This window comes from Temnothorax americanus, unplaced genomic scaffold (assembly GCF_048541705.1).
Source record: "Temnothorax americanus isolate GAGA-0224 unplaced genomic scaffold, ASM4854170v1 Scaffold33, whole genome shotgun sequence".
In the NCBI taxonomy this organism is placed as follows: Eukaryota; Metazoa; Arthropoda; class Insecta; order Hymenoptera; family Formicidae; genus Temnothorax; species Temnothorax americanus.
Genome location: NW_027509475.1, coordinates 831,097 through 850,503, shown reverse-complemented (window position 1 = coordinate 850,503; position 19,407 = coordinate 831,097). Strand labels below are relative to the sequence as shown.

The following is a 19,407-nucleotide window of genomic DNA, read 5'->3' as shown; positions in this document are numbered from 1 at the left end:
ACGGATATATCTTGTAATTGTGATATGTAAAAGAATTGCGATCATATAATGTGAATTATAGGATCTATTTGATATCAGATCAGACTTTCAATTATCATTTAGAGATAATGCATGCAGATCTGTGCAAGCTCATATTTTTTATACGCTTTTAATGGATATTTTTAATGCGAGTCAGGTTCAATGTCCCAATTTATTGCAAGACAAATCTTGAATTGAAAAGGGAGGTAGGTATATATTACCTATATTAAAAGGTTTATTATAAATAAATACGGCTAAAATATCAGCGAATTATCTAGCATCTAGTATTATCTAGCTACGGCATTTCCTTAATTATATTTCAGTCGTCCTCTATATCGATTTGGCCGTAATCTGCGTCGTCCAACGGCGGCATCATCGACAGCGACTCGTTGAAATTAAAGGTCTCCTGCAATACAGTAAAGGGACGTTCAATTAGACATACCGCAGACAATGACAAATACCTGCATGATATCGTAAGGATATTTTTTAGATTTTTCTAAACATTTTTTGTTTGGTGCTTCTGATATCATACGGTACATACGCTCACGTAATCCACGTGCACAGGCGTCGGGTATATACACGGCATGCATTCCATCTGCGTGACGCCGTTATTATCGGCGGTGCACTCGCAGAACTGACACCTGGTCGGCTCGGCTGTGAGGGCGATTCTCTTCGAGAAAACGCTCGCGAACTTCTTGATCGAGGCCGACTTCTCGAGACGCAACTTGTCCCCGCTGAATATCGTGCCGTTCGTCTCCAAGGATAGCGGCGTGCAGTAGCCCAGCACGGTCTTGGCGAGCTTGACCTGCCTCCTTAGATCCACGTCGCCGACCAGAACGCGGGAATCTTTCTTCGTGTACGACTTGGCTGCGTCTAAGCCGTAGAAAATCTTGCTGATCTTCTCCTTCTCGAATTCGAAGTCGCCGTGCATCAATATGTGCAGAGTGATGTCGTGCTCCAGTAGTACTTGATGCAACACGGAGTACTCCAGCTGAGGTGAAAAAATTAATTGGACAAGAATTCAAGAGTTATTATTTCAAGTTTATAAAACTTAAGAATCAGGATTACCGTTTGGTTTTCCGGTTCGCAATGCGAGCACGGCATCAGTATGAAGGACTTTGACACGCCAGCCCTGAAAACGAGCCGTGAGGCGAAGCCGATCGCGGCGAAGATGTCCTGACTGCCGCTGCCGATCGGCACGTGGTCGAAATAATCGATAAAGCGCGCCACGTTCTTCGTGAAGATCTGCCCATCGAGGATGATGCTTCTGGGTTTGTCGTGCACTCCATCACCACCGAACACTACCAAGGACCATCTGTTGCCCGTGAGATCTTGGTCGTTCAACTCCTTACCGAGCTGCGTGATCAGCAGCTCCATGCTACTGTTCATCTTTATGTCGCGATTACATCTCTTCGCCTCGACGATGAACACTACGTCGGCCGACCGCGGCACCTTGTCGCCCTCCAGCCGCTTGAAACGACCCTCGGCCACCTGGCTGCCGTCCATCATGGTGCACGTGGTGCACCGGTCGGGTATACGCAGATAAGTGTCGCGGAACAGACACATCTGCATGTACGACACCGCCACCGTGCACACCTCGGCCTCAGTGAGACTGTTCAGACACATCTCAGCGTACTCGGCTGGGTCGATCACGCCGAAACAGACGCCGAACTCCGAGCTCTTGTTCACGAACAGCTCGTCGCAGAACGTGGCCACCATGTCGTCCTGCTGTTGAACCTTACCGGCGTGATTCGTCGAATCGGCGCAGTTTTCCCCGATCGACCAGCTATGAGCGAAGCTGCCGGTGTCCTTTAGGAACAACTTGTTAGAGCCTAGGATGTCGTCAAACTGCTCGTTGCTCATCGTGCCGAGGAGACCAGCCGTCTTCCCGTAATACCAGCCTGATAATTCCAAAGTGCATAGGTTGAACTTGAGATTACACTCCAGTCGAAACTGGTTGTGCTTGCGCTCGACCATCACCACGTTCTCCACTTGGTAAACATACGTGTCGTTGTCCAACTCGATCGGCAGCTGCAGATTGCTCGTGATGTCCGTTGATTTCTGAGAGATCAGCTTCATTGTCTGGATAACGCATAGCATTTAATGTAACTACTGTTAATAATTGATTTTGCTATTTTTAATTTAATTTTTATTGTGCAATAATAAATTCTACTGACATCATTGAAGAGGTCCAACTCGATAGCGTTGCTTCCGATTAGGACTATGATCTTGTGGGTGATTTCCTCCGCTTGTTGATCATACTTCACCAAAACTGCGAAAGTGTCGCGCACGAAATCCTTCGCCAATAAATAGGTACAATTTCCGGCGAAGTCGAAGTAACGTCCGTCAAAAGTAATATAATGCTGGGAGCCGATGATCATGGCTTGCGCTAAAACAGTACGAATTGTTTGTTAATCGTAGTTTATTATCTATTCGGTCAAAATTCGAAGTCTATTGGACTAAACTAAATATTGTTAAATTTTTGTGACTGCGAGACGAACCTTTGAATGGCGGTAACCAGTTTGACAGCTCCGAGTATGGCTTGTACTGATAATAAAGGCTCCAGAAGGTAGTATTTGAGGTGACAAAGTACGTCCTGATGTCCGAGATCGCTCTGATCTCCGGTATCTCGTGGAATTCGGGCGTTTGATTGAAAGCGTGCCAGGACATGGGCAGTTTCTGCTCCAGGCACATCAGACCCTCATTAGGATCGAAGATGAACATGGTCTTGGCTTCTCTGTAGCGGCTCTCGGCCTGCAGCGCCGTCTGACTGATGTCCATCATCTTGGAGTGCACCAGCCGGATGAAACCCTCTATCTTGAGCCTGACTTCGAAGTACTCGCAGAAATAGTTGATTCTGTCGTACAGCTGCTCGAGCTTGTCCACGGCGTAGTTGACCGACGGCAATTTTCGAAGTTCCTTCAGCTCCGACACGATCTCGTCCACGACGTCCTTGAGCTCCTTGCCGAACGGCACGAAGGCGAAGTAGCGCTCCTTCACGAACTCTATCATCAGACCCGAGTATTTGTGCATGTTGGTCACTATATCATTCGCCTTGATGTCGCGGTAGACCTTGTCGATGTCGTGGGTGAAGTTAGTGAAGCGATCGAAGTACGGCGACGTGATGATTTCTTTCTTCCGGTCGTACAAAAAGTCCAGCATCTCCTTGCTCGCCTTCCACACGAGCGTCTCGACGTAATGGACGAAGCGAATGAACAGAGGTTCCATCAACTTCAGGAAGCGATACCATTGCTCTGAGATGGACGAGAAGATCGTAACCCAGAGATTCTCGATGTACTTGATGAAGGACACATGCAGGTTCCTGATAAATCTGTCGTACTTCTCGATCAGCTTCTCGATTATATTCGCTACTTGCGACAATGAGTCGCCTCTCAGTACAGCGGTCATAATCTCGGACATTTTATGGTAGGCGTTCTTGATGGTATCGATCAACCAGAGCAACGAATTTCGCAAAGCTTCCCCGGACTCGCCCATTATCTCCCAGATTTCATTCAGGATGTTGGGAAGGGACTCAATGTGACTTCGCAGAGATAATTCGTCAATGACATATATACCGAAACCGACGATGTCTTTGATGTAAAAATCATTTGCGTTATAAGAATCGTTCAAATATACTTTGAGATCTTCAAAGTCGCGCTCGAGAATTTTCAAATCACTGAAAAGAATGGAGAAAAAGAAAATTGTATAGGTTGTGTACCTAAATTTACACATAATGTTTAATAATGTACATAATTATTTTATAGTTTTTTTCTATCATGCATTATACACGAATTACACTGTTAAATTCATAGTGTCAATTTGAGTCATTTTTAACCATTTCTATAAGTCGCCACTGCTCCTACTCAATGTATCGTTAATTTAACTAAAACAATGTTAATTTAAACTAATACAGTTAAAATAATACTGTTCTGTGTTAAAATAATAAATTTTGACACACATGGTGGTTAAAAATAACAAAATATTATTTTTCAACTCAAATCATTGGTTTTTAAACTTCATATTTAACAGTGCATATTATTTATATCATCTGTTTCTCTTAATATTTTTCGTAACATATCTGATAATATTAGAAGTATTAAATACAGATTTTTAGTACTTACTTCCAATCTTCAACGAATCCTGATACTTCTTCCTGAGCGTCCTCCCACACATCCATGATGGTAGATCTTACTTCGCTCTTGATATATTGCTTCCAATAATCGATATCATTGTCCACGCTTTCGCACATTTCGTTGAAGGTTGCTTTTATAGTGGTCTAACAACAGTCGTGAGATAATTACTGTTAATCGGAATTACATTAAACGAATATCTTCAATAAATTATCTTACAATAATATCACTCTTAAGCTCGGGCCGCCATCGCAAAGTTGAAGTAACGAGCCTCGAGTGGTTTAGCTTCAAGTAAAAAGAAACGTCCGAAATTGTTAAGTCATCATCATAGGTTCTATAAATATTAAACATGGCGTTTCGAGCATCCGGAATGCTGCCGTGCATTCTTAAGCTCACTGTCGCATCTACAAAATGAAAAATATTGAAAATAGATAAATCAAGTGAGAAAAGATAGAAGAAAAGTCGAAGACGAAATTCTTTCAATTTTATTTCTATAATAATAACGCACATGAAAAACAGAAGCAATAAAAAGATCAATAAAATTTATTCTAGTTTAAAAGCTTTTTAAAATTTGTAAAATCGAATAAAACACAAAAAAGACACATATTTAATTAAAACATATATTTAAAAATTTCTAATTTTTCAATATTTTTAATATTTATTTTAGTCTTACTAACTTTTAACGTTAATTAAAAGTTTCTGTCTTGTAATATTTACCGGGTGTGTAATTCATCATCATCCATATGAGTTTCTCATCCGGATCCAAGAAGAACTTGCCGGTGGCGTTAAGTTCCGGTGTATTAATAACGCTACCATTTACAATGTACTGAGAAGGCGTAGGATAATAGCCGATCGCGAAATATTTGACCTCGTCATTGTTCACTCGTTGGTAGATTATTTCCCTCGATCTCCGGTCAATCCGACCGATGAATTCCCCAGTTTCACCCGGCATGTAACCGCGCGTGTACCGAGCATGGTTCACCGTCTCGACCAGCATGTATTCTCGTCTATGAACGAATCCTTCGACGTCAAGGTCCAATTTAGTGGTGATATGTTTGCCGGCTATTTTGTAGATATACTTTCTGTTCGATTCGTCGCTTTCGTCCCTCAGCAATGCGGACAACGTTAACAATTTGTCCTCATTGTTGGAATAATCCGTAGTAAAAACAACGTTTAACAGATCCCTGTGGTCTCTTCTCATTAATACACCCTTCATCGTAACATTCTTCTCGAAGGTTGGATGATGAAAACTCAACACGGCTTGCTGTTGACTCTCCATCGACGTGTCGGTGATGTTCAGCCAATCGAAAGCCGCACCAACGTTCCTCGACTTCTCGTCGTCGCGTTCCCATTGTAAATTAGCCTCGGAGTTCACCTCGTCGGTGGTGATCCTGTAGGAGCCGCCCAGGGTGAAGTTTCGTCGTGGATAGGAGAAACTGAGGCTAAGGAACTGATTGTCCACATCTTCGGTAGTCTTGTTCAGGATGTTCACGTGATAGGACACCCAGGCGTCCTCAGCCAGGCTCAGCCAGGTGTTCTGGTCAAACTCGCCGGACAGAACCTCATAGTCTGTCTTCAACTGGATCGTCTTGTTTAAGTGCATCGCCTTCAGATGAATGTTCTGGCCGGTGTGGGTAGTCCGGATTCTGGACTCGCCGGCGATGTTGAACGCCGAGCTGTTGTCCAGTCGGTAGACGTTCACCTGTTTGAACTCGACAGTGGGATAGTTGGTACCCTCGTTTCCACCACTGTACTCGTACTGGTTCACGTAGACAACGCCTATGGGCTTATAAATGTTCTCCACCGTGATCTGAATGCGATCCTTGTCGAAACCGGCGCGGGACTCGCTCTTTGAATTATATTGAGCGTGAAACATCTTCTGGTCGTTATATGTCAAGGTCGAATGGCCAGTGGTGACTTGCGGGCGTTTCTTGTAGCCGTAGTTCAGAATACCGATGTGACGAGCGTTCAGAGGGACTTCTATGTGCAAAATGCCGTCCAGATTCGAATCCAATCGCTCGCTATGGTAATTGTAATCGGAATTCAGCAAACCCGTGTTGTTAGGCCAGAAGAACTCGACGAATCTCTTATTCTGTTTTCTGTGGATAGGAAAAGAAATAATTTAGATAAATTAAGAAAATAAAAGAAATACCCTTAAAAGATTATACAAATATTTTTTTAGAATATCACACATTTGATCAATTAAATTCTTGAAAGAATTGATAATTAATATTAAAGTTTTGATTTTTAACATTATGCGAAAAAAATTAATGCTTTTCTCTGTAATTTCTCTTATCATGTAGTAAATTCACTTACAGAGTGGTAAGTATAACAAAATTGCAGCCAACGTATGCCAACTGCTGCATAGATATTGTCGCGTTAACGGTTCCGTTAACGTTATTCAGACTTTGGTAAGATATTCTTGCAGTTCCAACCTGCCGTCTTGAAGGATAAAAAAGATCGGCGTTAATTAAATTTGTCTCATTGGAATTAGCGTCGTAATTGCAGAGGAGCACCACCGTTTCCTCTTCGACGAACAGAGGCGTGTATAGAGAATATTTGAGCTCGATTTCCTTCTTGTCAAAAGTGATGTTAAAGAGATTGTTGAGGGATTGCATGGGCAACAATCCCCAAGATAGCCGGAAGTGTCCGTTAATGTCGCGCGTAGCCATTCGAATCTGAAATTTTACATTCAACTTATTCAAGTTCGTACTATCGCGTATTAATTTCTCTCTCTCTCTCTCTCATTTCTTATTAATATTAAAGAAATACAAACCGATCCGTCCGAAGCGTAATTGCTCTTCGCTCTAACGGCGTTGTAGCCCACCACGTAAGAAATATCCTGATTCTGCTTGTTAGTGTGATAGCTGATCAGAAATCGATGATCGTCATTGTTCGGGGGTGGCAGCTTTACGACAAACACCGCGTCAATGTTCTGCTGATTGCGGAAACCAATGGTCGCGTTGGTCTCAAACTCCCAAGCCTTTCGATCGATGTCCAGATCGAAACCCACGTCGATGTTCCTGTACAATCGGCCGGGGTTCTTGAAGAACACGTGAGTGGACAGCTCCTTCTTGCCCAGGTCCGTGGTGTCGTATCCCGTGATTAATTTCACGAACATGTCCTCCATGTAGTTCAATTTCCATCTCGTAGTTGCGTGACATCGATCGTCGTTCAGTCGATGGTCCAGCCGGACGTCACCGCTCGTGTTGGTCAGCATCAAGTTGCCTTTCACCGTCAGGATCCTGCTGTCGTTCCAGGGTGTCTCGGTGTGAATATATAGAGTGGTATTGCCGTTCACTTGCACGTTCATAAAGGTACTCAGCTGAAAAGTATTCACTTTACCAGCCTGTTGGATATCCGTGCGGGCTCTCACGTCCCAATTCAGATTGTTGAGCACGTTTGCGTCGAGGGAACCATTGAATGATCCGCCATCGACATCCAGTAGGAGACCGAATTTCTTTCTTCTCAGCCGCAAAACGAGTGGCTCGGTGTTCGCGCTCTTCGGCTCGGCCTTTACATCTATCGAAGAGAGAGTGTCATGCAGGAGGATGACAGAGCTGACGTCGTAAGATTTCGCTTGCAGTTCGTTCTTCAGCTCTCCCCTGATGTCGTACAACGATTCGTTGATCTGTCTCAAGTCACCGTGAAACTGGAAATGGGGTCTTTGCGACAACGGCGTGTATAAATCGGCGCTGATCTTGTCGTTGTTTAAATTTCCAATCAGCTGATACTCTTGATCGCCGAGATGCGTTACGTGCACGTTTAACTCGGCGGTATTGTTTACGTGAATCGCGTTGCTGTAGAGGATGTTAGTCTCCAATGATTTTAAAGCTTTTATCCAGCTTTCCAGCTTTGCGGAAGCTTTCACGAGATGATACTCATGTTCTACTTGCCAGGCGGACTCAAAAGATATCTAAAAAGATAACGGCTTGGATTTAAATCTATTTAATTAATTTAATCAATATAAAAATCAAATCAACCACAAAATTGACGAAAAATAATTATTATACTTGTACTTTGATCAGATACAGATTACTTGAGATTACAAATAAATATCGATGCCTTACATGTTTTGATACTGGCTCTTCCATCCTTGCGTTGAACTTAATTTCCTTCCTATCTCCGGTGAAATCTTTTTTTACAGCAATTGATGTTTGCGGTATTTTTATAACGGGCGAATCGATCGCACCCGAAAGCATCATGTCCAGCAAAGCGTGTTCTAACTACGCGAAAAAGAAATCAAAATTTTTTATTTTGACAGCTTTTTTATGCAAATATTTATTTATAAATTTCAAAAATTGTGCAAACTCACTCTTGCACTTCCAAGCACATCCAAGATCAATTTGTCTCCACGAATCGCAAGTGTACTTTTGTGAAGAAGGCCCTCGATGTCGTAGGTTGCGTTAACACGGAAGGTTTTGAGAAATTCTAAAGGTGTCTTTATGTCGAATTTTACCAAATGCGCCTTTCCATTCTTAATGATTCGATATGTATAATTGCCGTGAAATCCAGTCTGTGTAAAATTTTATGTGCTTAACAGATTTTCATTTCGATAGTATATTGTCAGTTATAAGAATATAAAATAATACGTCAAATTAAAAATATTACCTCGAGCCACGTAGTATCTTTTTTCTTGATATTTATGTCCATGTCCATGAGGTAGGAGAGATTCTCCATATCGATGATAAATGCGTATAATGATGTTATTTCTCTAATTTTGCCGAACGATATATCAATATGTAGATCATTCTTTATATGAAAAACATCTTCCATGGTAAAGCTGTCGTCTATGACGATTTTTTCGGGTGGCAATTGTACTTGACCTAATATTTTATAGGTATAACCTTCAGTATCGATATCTAGCTCTGCCAATATATTCGGGATTATTGCAAGCCAGATCTACAAATAAATAAATATTTACGTTACATTTAATAATTATTAATTATATAATATTAAAATAATAATTATACTACTATTTTAAGAAAATAAATATTACAATATTCTTCTAATTTTTAATTAATTTATGTTAATTTCTCTCGTAATTATAAATTAATATTCAAAATTTTAATTAATAGTATTTAAACTTTATAATTTAATTATATAATTTAAATTTTATATATATATATATATATATAATTCTCTAATTTAAATTTTAAATCCTTGAAATCATATTTTTATAATAAAGTTTTTTGAATCATAGTTTAGTTATTTGAATTACAATTACCTGCAATTCCCCTCGCCAATAGAGAGCATCCTCATCCTCTTCCTCCTCTTCTTCCTCTTCTTCCTCCGACTCAAAATCGTTCATCGTGGAACTTCTAATCCCCGGTTTCAGCGGAATTTTAACGGGTGGTGGTTTCGGTCCACCCATAGCCTTGACGCCGAATTTGGTATCTGCCAGTCTCACTGAGAATTCCGTGTCTACGTTCAACATTTGCTCGAGTTCTGTATACGTCACGATCAACTTTGTAATCACGCCGCACTCTTGCAGACCCTCGAGAGGCGTGAACACTATGTAGCTATAATCGAAATCGGTGATGTTGTTATAGTGCCAAGTGCCGAGGAAGCCCGCTGTGATGTTGTTATAACCGACCCTGAAGTCGGCCTCGCGTCTATTCAGCTTGACCACCATCAACGCCTTCTGTAACACCTCGAGGGGCGTCGCCAGCATGAGCTTGACGTTGAAATCATAAGTGGCGGTAAAGACTTGGCACAATCCCTCAACGCCCAGAGGACCGTTCGGGGTGACAACTTCTGCCACGACATGATGATTGCTCTCCGACAGACCGAACCTGCCACGAACAAAGGCAAACTTCTCCAATGGCGTGGTAACGTTAAACTCCACCTTGGACTCTTTCCAGTGTACGAGGTTGCCGATTAGTTGACCGGTGTATTTGCGTTTATCCAGGTCAAGATTGGCCGCGCCGTAGAACTTCCAGCTGGTCATGAGACGCAGCTGGCACTTGAGCTCGCTTTTCCGATAGTTCATCAGAGGCGAATGCAAATGCAAATTGCCGGTCAAGTTGAACACGTCGTCCGATTGCTTGTCCAGGTGCCAAACACTGCGCGCATCGATCGTATTGTCGGGGTTGTACTTGATCAGCATGTGTGTGTCCGCCGTTTGCGAGCGTAGTACCTTGTGTGTGACATTCACAGTCACCCATGAGTTGGAATGCACGGTGCTGATCAAGCCACAGTTCGCTGTCCACTCTTTCAGATCCTTGACCTCGCTCACACTAGCGTAGAACTCCGCCATCATATGCTGGGAGTCCTTCCAGTGAACGCTGCTGCTAGCTAGAATCTTGTCTGGCAGTTGCAAGTATCTGGAAAGAGAGCAAAAATAGAATCAAAATATATTTTTGATAACATCTTATTAGAATTAATAATTTTATCATTATAATTAACTTTGTTACATTTTTAATTATTTTTAATGTAACAGCGTTTTAAATATTCTATTGACGCATGCATAAATAATTCATATACCGGATGCGTGCTTACTTCGCGTTTAAGGCAGTCTTCTTCCAATTTTCAAAAGGCGTTAACAGCTGCGATTCCAATTTGACAGTAGTTATTTCCGGTCGCACGGCATAGTCCGTGCCGATTGACGCCTTGATCACGCTCTCCGGACCCCAGTCCAGAATAATGTCCACCAGATAATTTTGTGGACTACGTGCGATCAAGTCACAAGAGCCGGTAACTAGTCGACCCGGATAGGTCAGCATTACCATCGCGCTCCGTTTGATCCCGGGAGAAGTCGCGTTCATCAGATACACCCTATTTAACTGCACCATTGTGCCCAGCTTCAAGGCGGGATCTCTATTAGCGTCCCACTTGATTTCCGCCGCAAGCTCTTTCCGGCCTTCCTCGTTGATACCGTTCAGGGTCAGATGCACGTCCCGCCACTTGTCCAGGTGTAGCTCCACGCGAATCTCTCGCGTGGTGTCGACGTTCGTCATCGCCGAGTACACGTTGCCGTGGTATCTCGCTTCTACGTAAGACATCAGGCTGGTCGCCGACACCACCGTGTGATTCAGCACAAAGGCGTACTTGTCGTAGTCCAGCTGCTCGACGTACAGGCCGACTTTAAGGTCGCTGTGATTTTGATACAACTGGCAATTGAGCAGAATCGGACTGATAAAGCTCGGCGATTTTAAGATCATTTTCAAGTGATGATTGACGATGACGGCCGACGATCGGTCGGAATAAGCGCCGCGCGCGGTCATGTTGTGACCGCTGAACCACGTTCCGGAGAACTCCAGGTCGTACTCATTCTGCGAACGCTCGTTGATACGCGCGTCGATCAGCATCGAATTGAAGTTTGGGATCGTCAGATTCGTATGACCTTCCATAGAGAATAACAAACCGCGCGGCATGATGATGTTAACGATCAAACTGATCTCCTTGCCTGTAAAACAGGATTAAATACAGAATTTCTAGATTTTTCCTATAGCCAAATAAAATTCATTTACAAATATGAACAATTGTGAAATTTGCATGTTACCTGGCGCGTAACCTATGAGGAAACTAGTCTTCGATTCGGCGCCAAGGACGTAGTGATTGACTCCCATCTTGAGATCCAAGTTCTGAATAGGTTTGGTAACGGCTATCAACGCGGTCACTTTCGTGCCTTGGTTCTGAAAGTACATCTTCGAGTAGGAGATAATGAGTTGCGCCGTTAGCTTGTGCCTGTCGTCCTTAAGATGCGGATTGGAATTTATCTCGGCGTGGAGCTCCAAGTGGCCGAGAGCTTGCTGGTACCAGGCGCTTATTACAACGTTGAGTTGCGGATAGGCGGTGGAGTGCAATTTCATTTCGGCGGCCTTGTACGTTAGCGTCTTCGACGAGCGATTGGACAGCGAAACCTCCAAGTGGAGGGTCTCTTTCCTCGGCATACGTTGCAACTGATAGTCAAGCTGAAAATCGCCGGCCAGACTGATATTCCGCCGGACAATGTAGCCGACCAATTTGCTCCAGACTCGCTTCGTTTGAAAGGTCAGATCTATATCAAACTGAGAGACGTTGTTCTTCTGTGCGTTTCTAATAACACCTGGCAATTTTAACTTTTTTAGTATTCCATCTCTCAACTTTTTTTAGTTCTTTTATTAATATAATTATAATACATTATTATATATATTATTATGATAACTAATTGGATTTTTAAACGCTTTAAAAGTTTAAAAATAATTAGAAAAAAAACATTATATTATTTTTCTAAAAAAAAATATTCGAAAGAATTAACTGATTGTAAGTATAAAATGGTAATTGCTTGATTATAAATGCAACTGTGAGCGACGAAATACCTGAAATGGCAGCGACGCGTTCGCTATTGATAGTTAAATGGGCTACAGGATGATAGGTATAACCGTGATTGAACCTTTTTCTCGTGTAACCCAAGCTGGCATCTAAGTGCTTTGTGCCATTAATATCAAAACCAATGTCTATAAAAATCTCATCTTCGGAACGTTTATATGTACCTGAACCGTATAGACATTATTATAATATCTTCGTCAATCGTCGCTATTAGAGAAAACTAGATATAAATTTAGAAAACACTAACCTTTAGCAATTAGGGAATTACCAGCCGAATGAAATAGAGCAGTAACGTTATTATTTATTGTGTCAAAAGTGACAACAGCGCTTATTTCCCTGTTCACCTGCGAGCCAGGCGTGTCAAACATCAACTTAAACGTGCTAAACTCCTGGAAGAAAATTAGTTATAAAGAATATCTGTCGCTTTCACAATTTTACTATAATTCTCATTGAATATATTAATATCGTCATTTACTTATCACAATTATTATCGAAAATAATTTATACGAAAGTATTATATAAAAAATGATTCGTGGTTCTGATTATACCTGAGTCTTATTCCAACTGTATTCCAACACGTAATTCTTGGCGGTTGGATCGGCTTTGAGCAAGGAGACTTTGAAGAGCGTGAGACCGTCTAAAACAAAATAGGGTGCACCAGGATCCTTAGTCACGTTTGTAAATTGATAATCGGTGCACATCTTTAAGCCTATCAATCTGTCCAAGGCGGCCCAAGTGCAGGTAGTGTTGCTAATAATATTCTTGGGCACGACTGCAAGGTGTCGCGAGTTCTTCTGATTCTGATCGGCTACCAGGACACCCAACGGTCTCTCCTGGACCTCGCCACCGTTAATCTTGATGAGAGAGACGTCCGAGACTAGCGAGAATACTTCGATCTTGCGGTTCGGTAAACCCAGACTGACGTGCACTAAACGGGTGTTGTTTATATTCAGATGAAGTTGCATAGTTCCGGAGGAGTAAAGGTTCGTTCGCAGCTTGAGCCCGGCGGATTTGTAAAAAGCGTCCACCGTCATTGTGTTCATCATATCAATACTCATACTGTAAAAAAATATATATAAAGATAGAAAACTAAGATAGATAATTGTAGACAAACTTAGAATTTTTTATAATTTTCGAAAATATTAAAGATGACATACACACATTCATACAGAAAGAGTACAAACCTGGAAGCAATATTGGCAGCGAGTTGAAATTTCTTATCGGATAGTCGAGCGTCGTTGAGCATTTTTGAGATCTTAAAGTAGCAAGCCGCGGAACCGGCGAGATCTAAACGAATTGGCAGTCCGGATCCCATCGGTACTACGTATGAAGAATCCAAGAACATCCCAGTCCTTTCGTAGAGAATTTCCTGCATAGCCAGGAACTCCTTTATCCTCTGCCAGGGATTGAAATTCGCTATTGCAGCCCTCACTTGCTTGTCGCCGTCCAGCATCGTAAACATCAACTCGTTCCCGAATACCTTTCGCAATAAACAAGACACCGTAATATTATTACAATTATATAGGATGTATTTTTATTTTATTTACTTTTCTATTACCTTGTAACCGAGACTTATCTTCGGATGATCGAAATTATTGTCGATAATATTAGGCAATCGTTTCACACCGTTCCAATAATTCTCATTCTCCGGTGCCGATCTGAAACGTCTGAGGAAATTCTGGAGATGATTCGAAATTCGTTCGTTACTGTAGATGCCATCCGGACCGAAGAGATTCTCCGCGTAATATTCGAGGCCCTCCATTCGCGCTGTGATTTCGAACAGATTCACGGACTGCCCGAGGAAATCGGTGGTCACGTTGAAAGTGAGCGATCGCGGCACGTATGACTTCGGTGAGAAGATCAAATTCGTCTGATAATTCACGCCAACGTCATATTCTTCGGAGAAGAAGGAGCTCTCGTAACTGCGCGAGAACTTTCTGATATCACTGTTGAACTTGTTGCCGATGTCCCGATCCGTCAGCAGACTTTGGATCTCGACTCTGGTAGGCGAGGCAGAATTATACAGATTCGTCAAGTGGCTCCATACGAAAGAACCGACTGTAAATAAATAGGGAAAATAATTATAAATTAGAAAAAAGTCATTTCTTTGCGTTAAAAACTAGAAGCGAGAATAAATCAAGATTGCTTTAGAGTACTTCATAATTAAAACTGTTTTGAAAAAATACGCATATTAAATATCTATAAATTTTTTAAAACACTCGAATTGAACATCGTTCTCGATCTTTGGATGCAGAATGCTGTAATAAAGATTTAAATGTTTAACTGTGAAAGTGCAACGAACCTTGGTTGACTTCTTCTATTTTGAGAGTGTGCTTGATAGTCTTGATAACGTTATAATCGGGGCAACGCATCACCTGTAAGTAAGAAGCTATACGGATCTCCGTGTCTAACGTCGTGTTGCGGTAATAATCAAGGAGGAATTCGTCCCGAGTCTCTTCGCAGGACGGCAGCCTACGGTGAGCATCGACGGCGGCAATGCGAACTTCCATGGGTAAGAAACCACCAGTGTCGTCTATGCATTTCTTCAGTTCCCTTTGCAAGTCCTTCGTTTCGAGTCCCATATTGCCGACAGCTTTTAGAGCTTCCAGCGTCTGCAATTAAATTAGGTACATTAAAAATTGTTTTTATTTCTCACACGCTTCTACGCACGTTTTATCTTTTATTTTACTGCAGATAGTAAAAAGAAACTGATAAATATCTTACTTCTTTCGTCGAAAGAGAATGATGAAAACGGGGCTCGCAGCCTTGCGAAATTTTCTGTTCAAGATGCGACAAAAACACGTTCACCTCTTCCAAATTACTGCAGTCAGCGTCGTTATTTCTGCAATACGTATAAATGATAGTCGAATAGCTGAGGATAAACTGGACGTGGGGAATTTGAGACTGGAACTCCAGTAGCTTGGAAAGAGCTTTGATAGTGTTGCGATCCGGTTGTGGAAACAGAGCGAAAGTGACGATCCAATTATTGACGGTCATCTGATTAACGTATTTCTTGATTATCAGGTCATTCATTACGTTCACTGCGGCGTTGCTATTTAAATGTGGCAGTGCCGCGACAATGTGTTTCCTGTTGAATAAAAGAAGAAGATAAATGTTGTTAAATTGCATTGAATAAAATAAATTTGTCACATTTTATTTTATTTTTTTAATTATTAATCCTTCGACTTTTTTGTTAATAAGAAAAATGTTACATCTATATAAAAACACGGCAGTTACGTACTTCCCGTTTTTGCAAATGCTGTTAGCTCTGCTAAATAGCTGCGACAACAAGGGATAATCCAAGAAGCGTGCCGAATGGACGAAATTAGTGAATACTTCGGAGAATCTCTGCTGCAACTCTTCGGCGTTTCCAAGTCTGCACATAGTCTTCAGCAAGTCTCTGGAGGTTCGCAGCTCACCGTGCATAGTCTTCAGGGTCTTCGCGTGATCGTACAGCAACGTGGTTCTCTTGACGCGAGGTGTACGTCGCACGAAATTATCCTCGTCTCTTCCGTCATCATCGTCGTCTTCATCCTCCTCGAATCCGTGGACGGAACTCGTGCTTTCCTGAACCAGCTGAAGGACCGTTCGAGACTCGGTTTTGGCACCGGCTTTGTCGCCGTTGGAGAGCGGCTGCAGCAGTCGTACCTCCTCGCAGACCACCCTCTCGTAGATGTTATGATCGATCGTGATCTCGCAGTCGCTGTGCGACTTGAACAATCCGTGCTGGCGATGCTGCTTTCGCGGACTTCTATAGGGATTCGACTGCACGACGGAGAAGTACTTGGGCCCGTTCCGGCAGTCGGCCAAGTGCTTGCTCTTCTTCACGATCAGGCTGGTCTTCTTGGCCTCGTACAAGCGGTAGTGGGTGTCGCAAGCGCCGTGAACGTCCACCTCGTCGCCGCGATAATCCACGTCAAAACGCCGCATGCTGTTTTGCAGCATCGACAGGACGCCCCGCTTGATGTTTAACGCCCAAACCGGCTCGCGCCGATCCGGGCACAGCTCGTGGATCAGACCGTCGTCGAAGGTGAACCTCAGCGCGTGACGCTCGAGGTTGGCCTTGAACTCGGAGCCGGCGCGATCCGGGAACTCGGGGTTGTACGCGCTACGATCGTGGCTGATGCTGGCGTTCAGAATTCTCAGGGTGCCCTCGCAGGGGTTGTCGAAGTGCACGGACAGGGTGGCGTCGATGTGCAGAGCCGAATCGTTTCTCGAATGATGGGACAGCAGGTGATAGCCCAGATTCGTGCTCACATCCGCGGAATATATGTACACGTAATGGATATCTTCGTGATATTTGAATTTTCTCTCCAACGGAACTGAAAGGGACGGACACATCGTGTTTATAATATTGTTCATTTATAATTACAGAACATTTTCAATTTTATGTATATTATTTCGAAACAACAGATTCCTAACATAATTTAAAATTTATTTTTTCTACAGAGAAATTAAAGAAAAGAGTGAAGTTTTTTTCGCTATTTTCCAATTTCGTGATTTTTTTACTTCAGAACATATATACATTAGCGAGAACATCCTATTTAATTCATTTCATTAGTAACACTATATTAAAGATGCGAGAAGGAATATAAAGAAATGAACATTAATATGTATTTCTGGAAGATAAAGTTATGGCTAACATTTGTTGTTTACTATGATTGACGTTAGTAAAATGTTTGTGCTTCGAAATATTTTTTGTGTCTATCAATAATCTGTTTTCTTAATCATTATCAATTCCTCGTATTCTGTTATCTATGCAACTACGCGTTTGTGTGCAAAAATAAATGTCGGAGTCCTTCACCTCGATAGACATAAGTTCTACGATATATTCGTCGAAATTAATTCAAATTTAAGCAATAAAAAAGAAATAGAAATATATATGTCTTTGTATATAAAAGGAAAAAAAGAGAAACATTTCGGATTAAGTTGATAAATTAATTATAATTAGTTTGATAAATTAATCAATAAATTGTTGCATGATATAGATTATTTATATTAGAAAATTTGTTTGTATGCGCGCAGCAACGCAAGCAAGATACTATCAACACGTTCATTTGCGTAAAACAATCAGTTTGCGCGGATTAAAGTGCAAAATATATTATCTTTCTTTAAAATTATTGATATTTACACGAAGAGAAAAATGCAACGGAGAATAATTTCACGTTAGCGGTTTACAGAAAAAATGCGTGAGTCGTTAGAAAAATGAAACGGTTCTTCGTTTCCTCTTTCAACGATGCGCCATGGGATAAACTCTTGTAACTCAAGCCTATGGAAATATGATAGCTGAGTGTCGAACTGTGGCAGCCTGGACTATGTCTGCATGAAAATATTACCTACCCTTGCACTTTATTCGGCCGCATAGCGTTGGGTCCTTGGCAATCTCTGTGCGGGAACAAAAAAAATCGAAAAAAATGTTACGCACGTGTAAAACATCTGGCGCATATATTAGTATATATACATATATTACATTAATATATTAATATATTTTATAATAAATTTTTTCAAAAAATAACACGTCGATTATTATACTATAAGGCTGGAATTATATTATATTAAAAAATTTTAAATTCTTTGTGTGTGATAGAAATAAATTTCTATCACAAATAATAAATAAATTTGAATAATATTTAATAATATTTAGTTTTAAAAAATTGGATTGTTCATTCAAGAATGACATTTTTAATACATTTTTATAAGCGCTATAATTCCAAACCAAAGGCCCAGTTTCACAAGTGTCGGTTAACTTTTAATCTTAGATTAACTCACTTTTCGTCTCCTTCTAATGTCCCTCTTAGATAGAGATAAAGAGTGAGTTAATCTAAGATTCAAAGTTAACCGACACTTGTGAAACTGAGCCTAATACTACGTTTACGCAAGCGTTACTTCTGCAGTAACTTACGATAATTCCTTCGCGTAAACGGGATTTTCCTTCGCGTAACCGAGATTTTGTAGTAACTTACGATAATTTACTCCATGTAAACGAGTGATATATCGTAAGTTACTACAGAAGTAACGCTCGCGTAAACGTAGTATAAGTCACAATATAAATTCACATAGAATTTTTTTATTTTTCGTTAATTTAACGCGTCACTCAAGTTTTACGCGTATAATATAATTAAACCAGTTACTTCGAGATCATTTTCCTACAATATGAATCTGGGCGAAACCCTGATGCTGCGTCCCGTCGCAAAGTACACCGTCGTTCGATAACGATTACGAGGAAATTAATGAGACACCGGACGCCGTAATAAATATATACACACCGGAAATTAACGATAATTACCTCCTCGCGCGGCAGTTATCGCGCACGCGAGTGCAAGAAGCAGTATCGCCTTGCCGGTCATGTTTTTCCGGGGGGGAGGGGGCTACCCCTTGTCGCTTCCGGAATTTGCGAACCCTCCGAGATCGCTCCTACCGCGTGGTCTCCATCCCTCGACGTAGGTCTATCGAAATATACGTCTCGTTATTTCGCCGAATCGATAGGGATCTGTCAATACGCGAACAATATCAAAGGGGCACCTCCGGAAGGATGAGGAACTTTCGCGATAAACGGTCCTCTCTTTCTCGCGCACCGTTCACTGTATATTCTTCTCTTCCTGCAGTTTCCCGCGTCACTTTCGATCCTTGAAGGTTCCACTCGAAGAGATCTTAAATCACACTTGGAGAGATGTATCTATGGAGATCTGACGTTGCCGCGGCGGCTGGGCGCTTTGTCCCGCGGCGAAAATATCCGCGATAACCACCCGGGCGATAAACCCGGGGTGTGGATCGGCGGCTTGATTGGTGATGAAGATGGAAGTGGAGAGAGTAGAGAGAGTGTGTGCGGCGTCCACTGCGTTACGACTAAATAAGTATTTCCGTTGCTGGTCGACCGACGAATGGCCGAACGACGAGGGAGCGCATCGGATGTTAAAGGTCTCCCGATGCTTTCTGTGTTTGCGCA

General features: G+C 41.9%; 1 protein-coding gene across 1 annotated transcript; it reads right to left on the bottom strand.

Annotated features, from left to right (window-relative positions):
• Nucleotides 1-171: 171 nt before the first annotated feature.
• Nucleotides 172-19,311, bottom strand: Apoltp (Apolipoprotein lipid transfer particle). The gene is made up of 27 exons (XM_077413686.1): nt 18,984-19,311; nt 18,748-18,907; nt 17,802-17,846; nt 15,703-16,783; nt 15,186-15,549; nt 14,764-15,073; nt 14,020-14,519; nt 13,646-13,941; nt 13,010-13,520; nt 12,709-12,850; nt 12,452-12,625; nt 11,653-12,198; nt 10,650-11,556; nt 9,376-10,474; nt 8,760-9,050; nt 8,464-8,664; nt 8,219-8,374; nt 6,925-8,064; nt 6,465-6,826; nt 4,866-6,247; nt 4,368-4,552; nt 4,140-4,294; nt 2,520-3,694; nt 2,196-2,407; nt 1,087-2,100; nt 560-1,009; nt 172-424 (listed from the first exon to the last, which is right to left on the bottom strand). The coding sequence occupies exons 2-27, from the start codon at nt 18,806-18,808 to the stop codon at nt 338-340; spliced, it is 12,846 nt and encodes a 4,281-aa protein (XP_077269812.1). The 5' UTR covers nt 18,809-18,907; nt 18,984-19,311; the 3' UTR covers nt 172-337.
• Nucleotides 19,312-19,407: the final 96 nt, after the last annotated feature.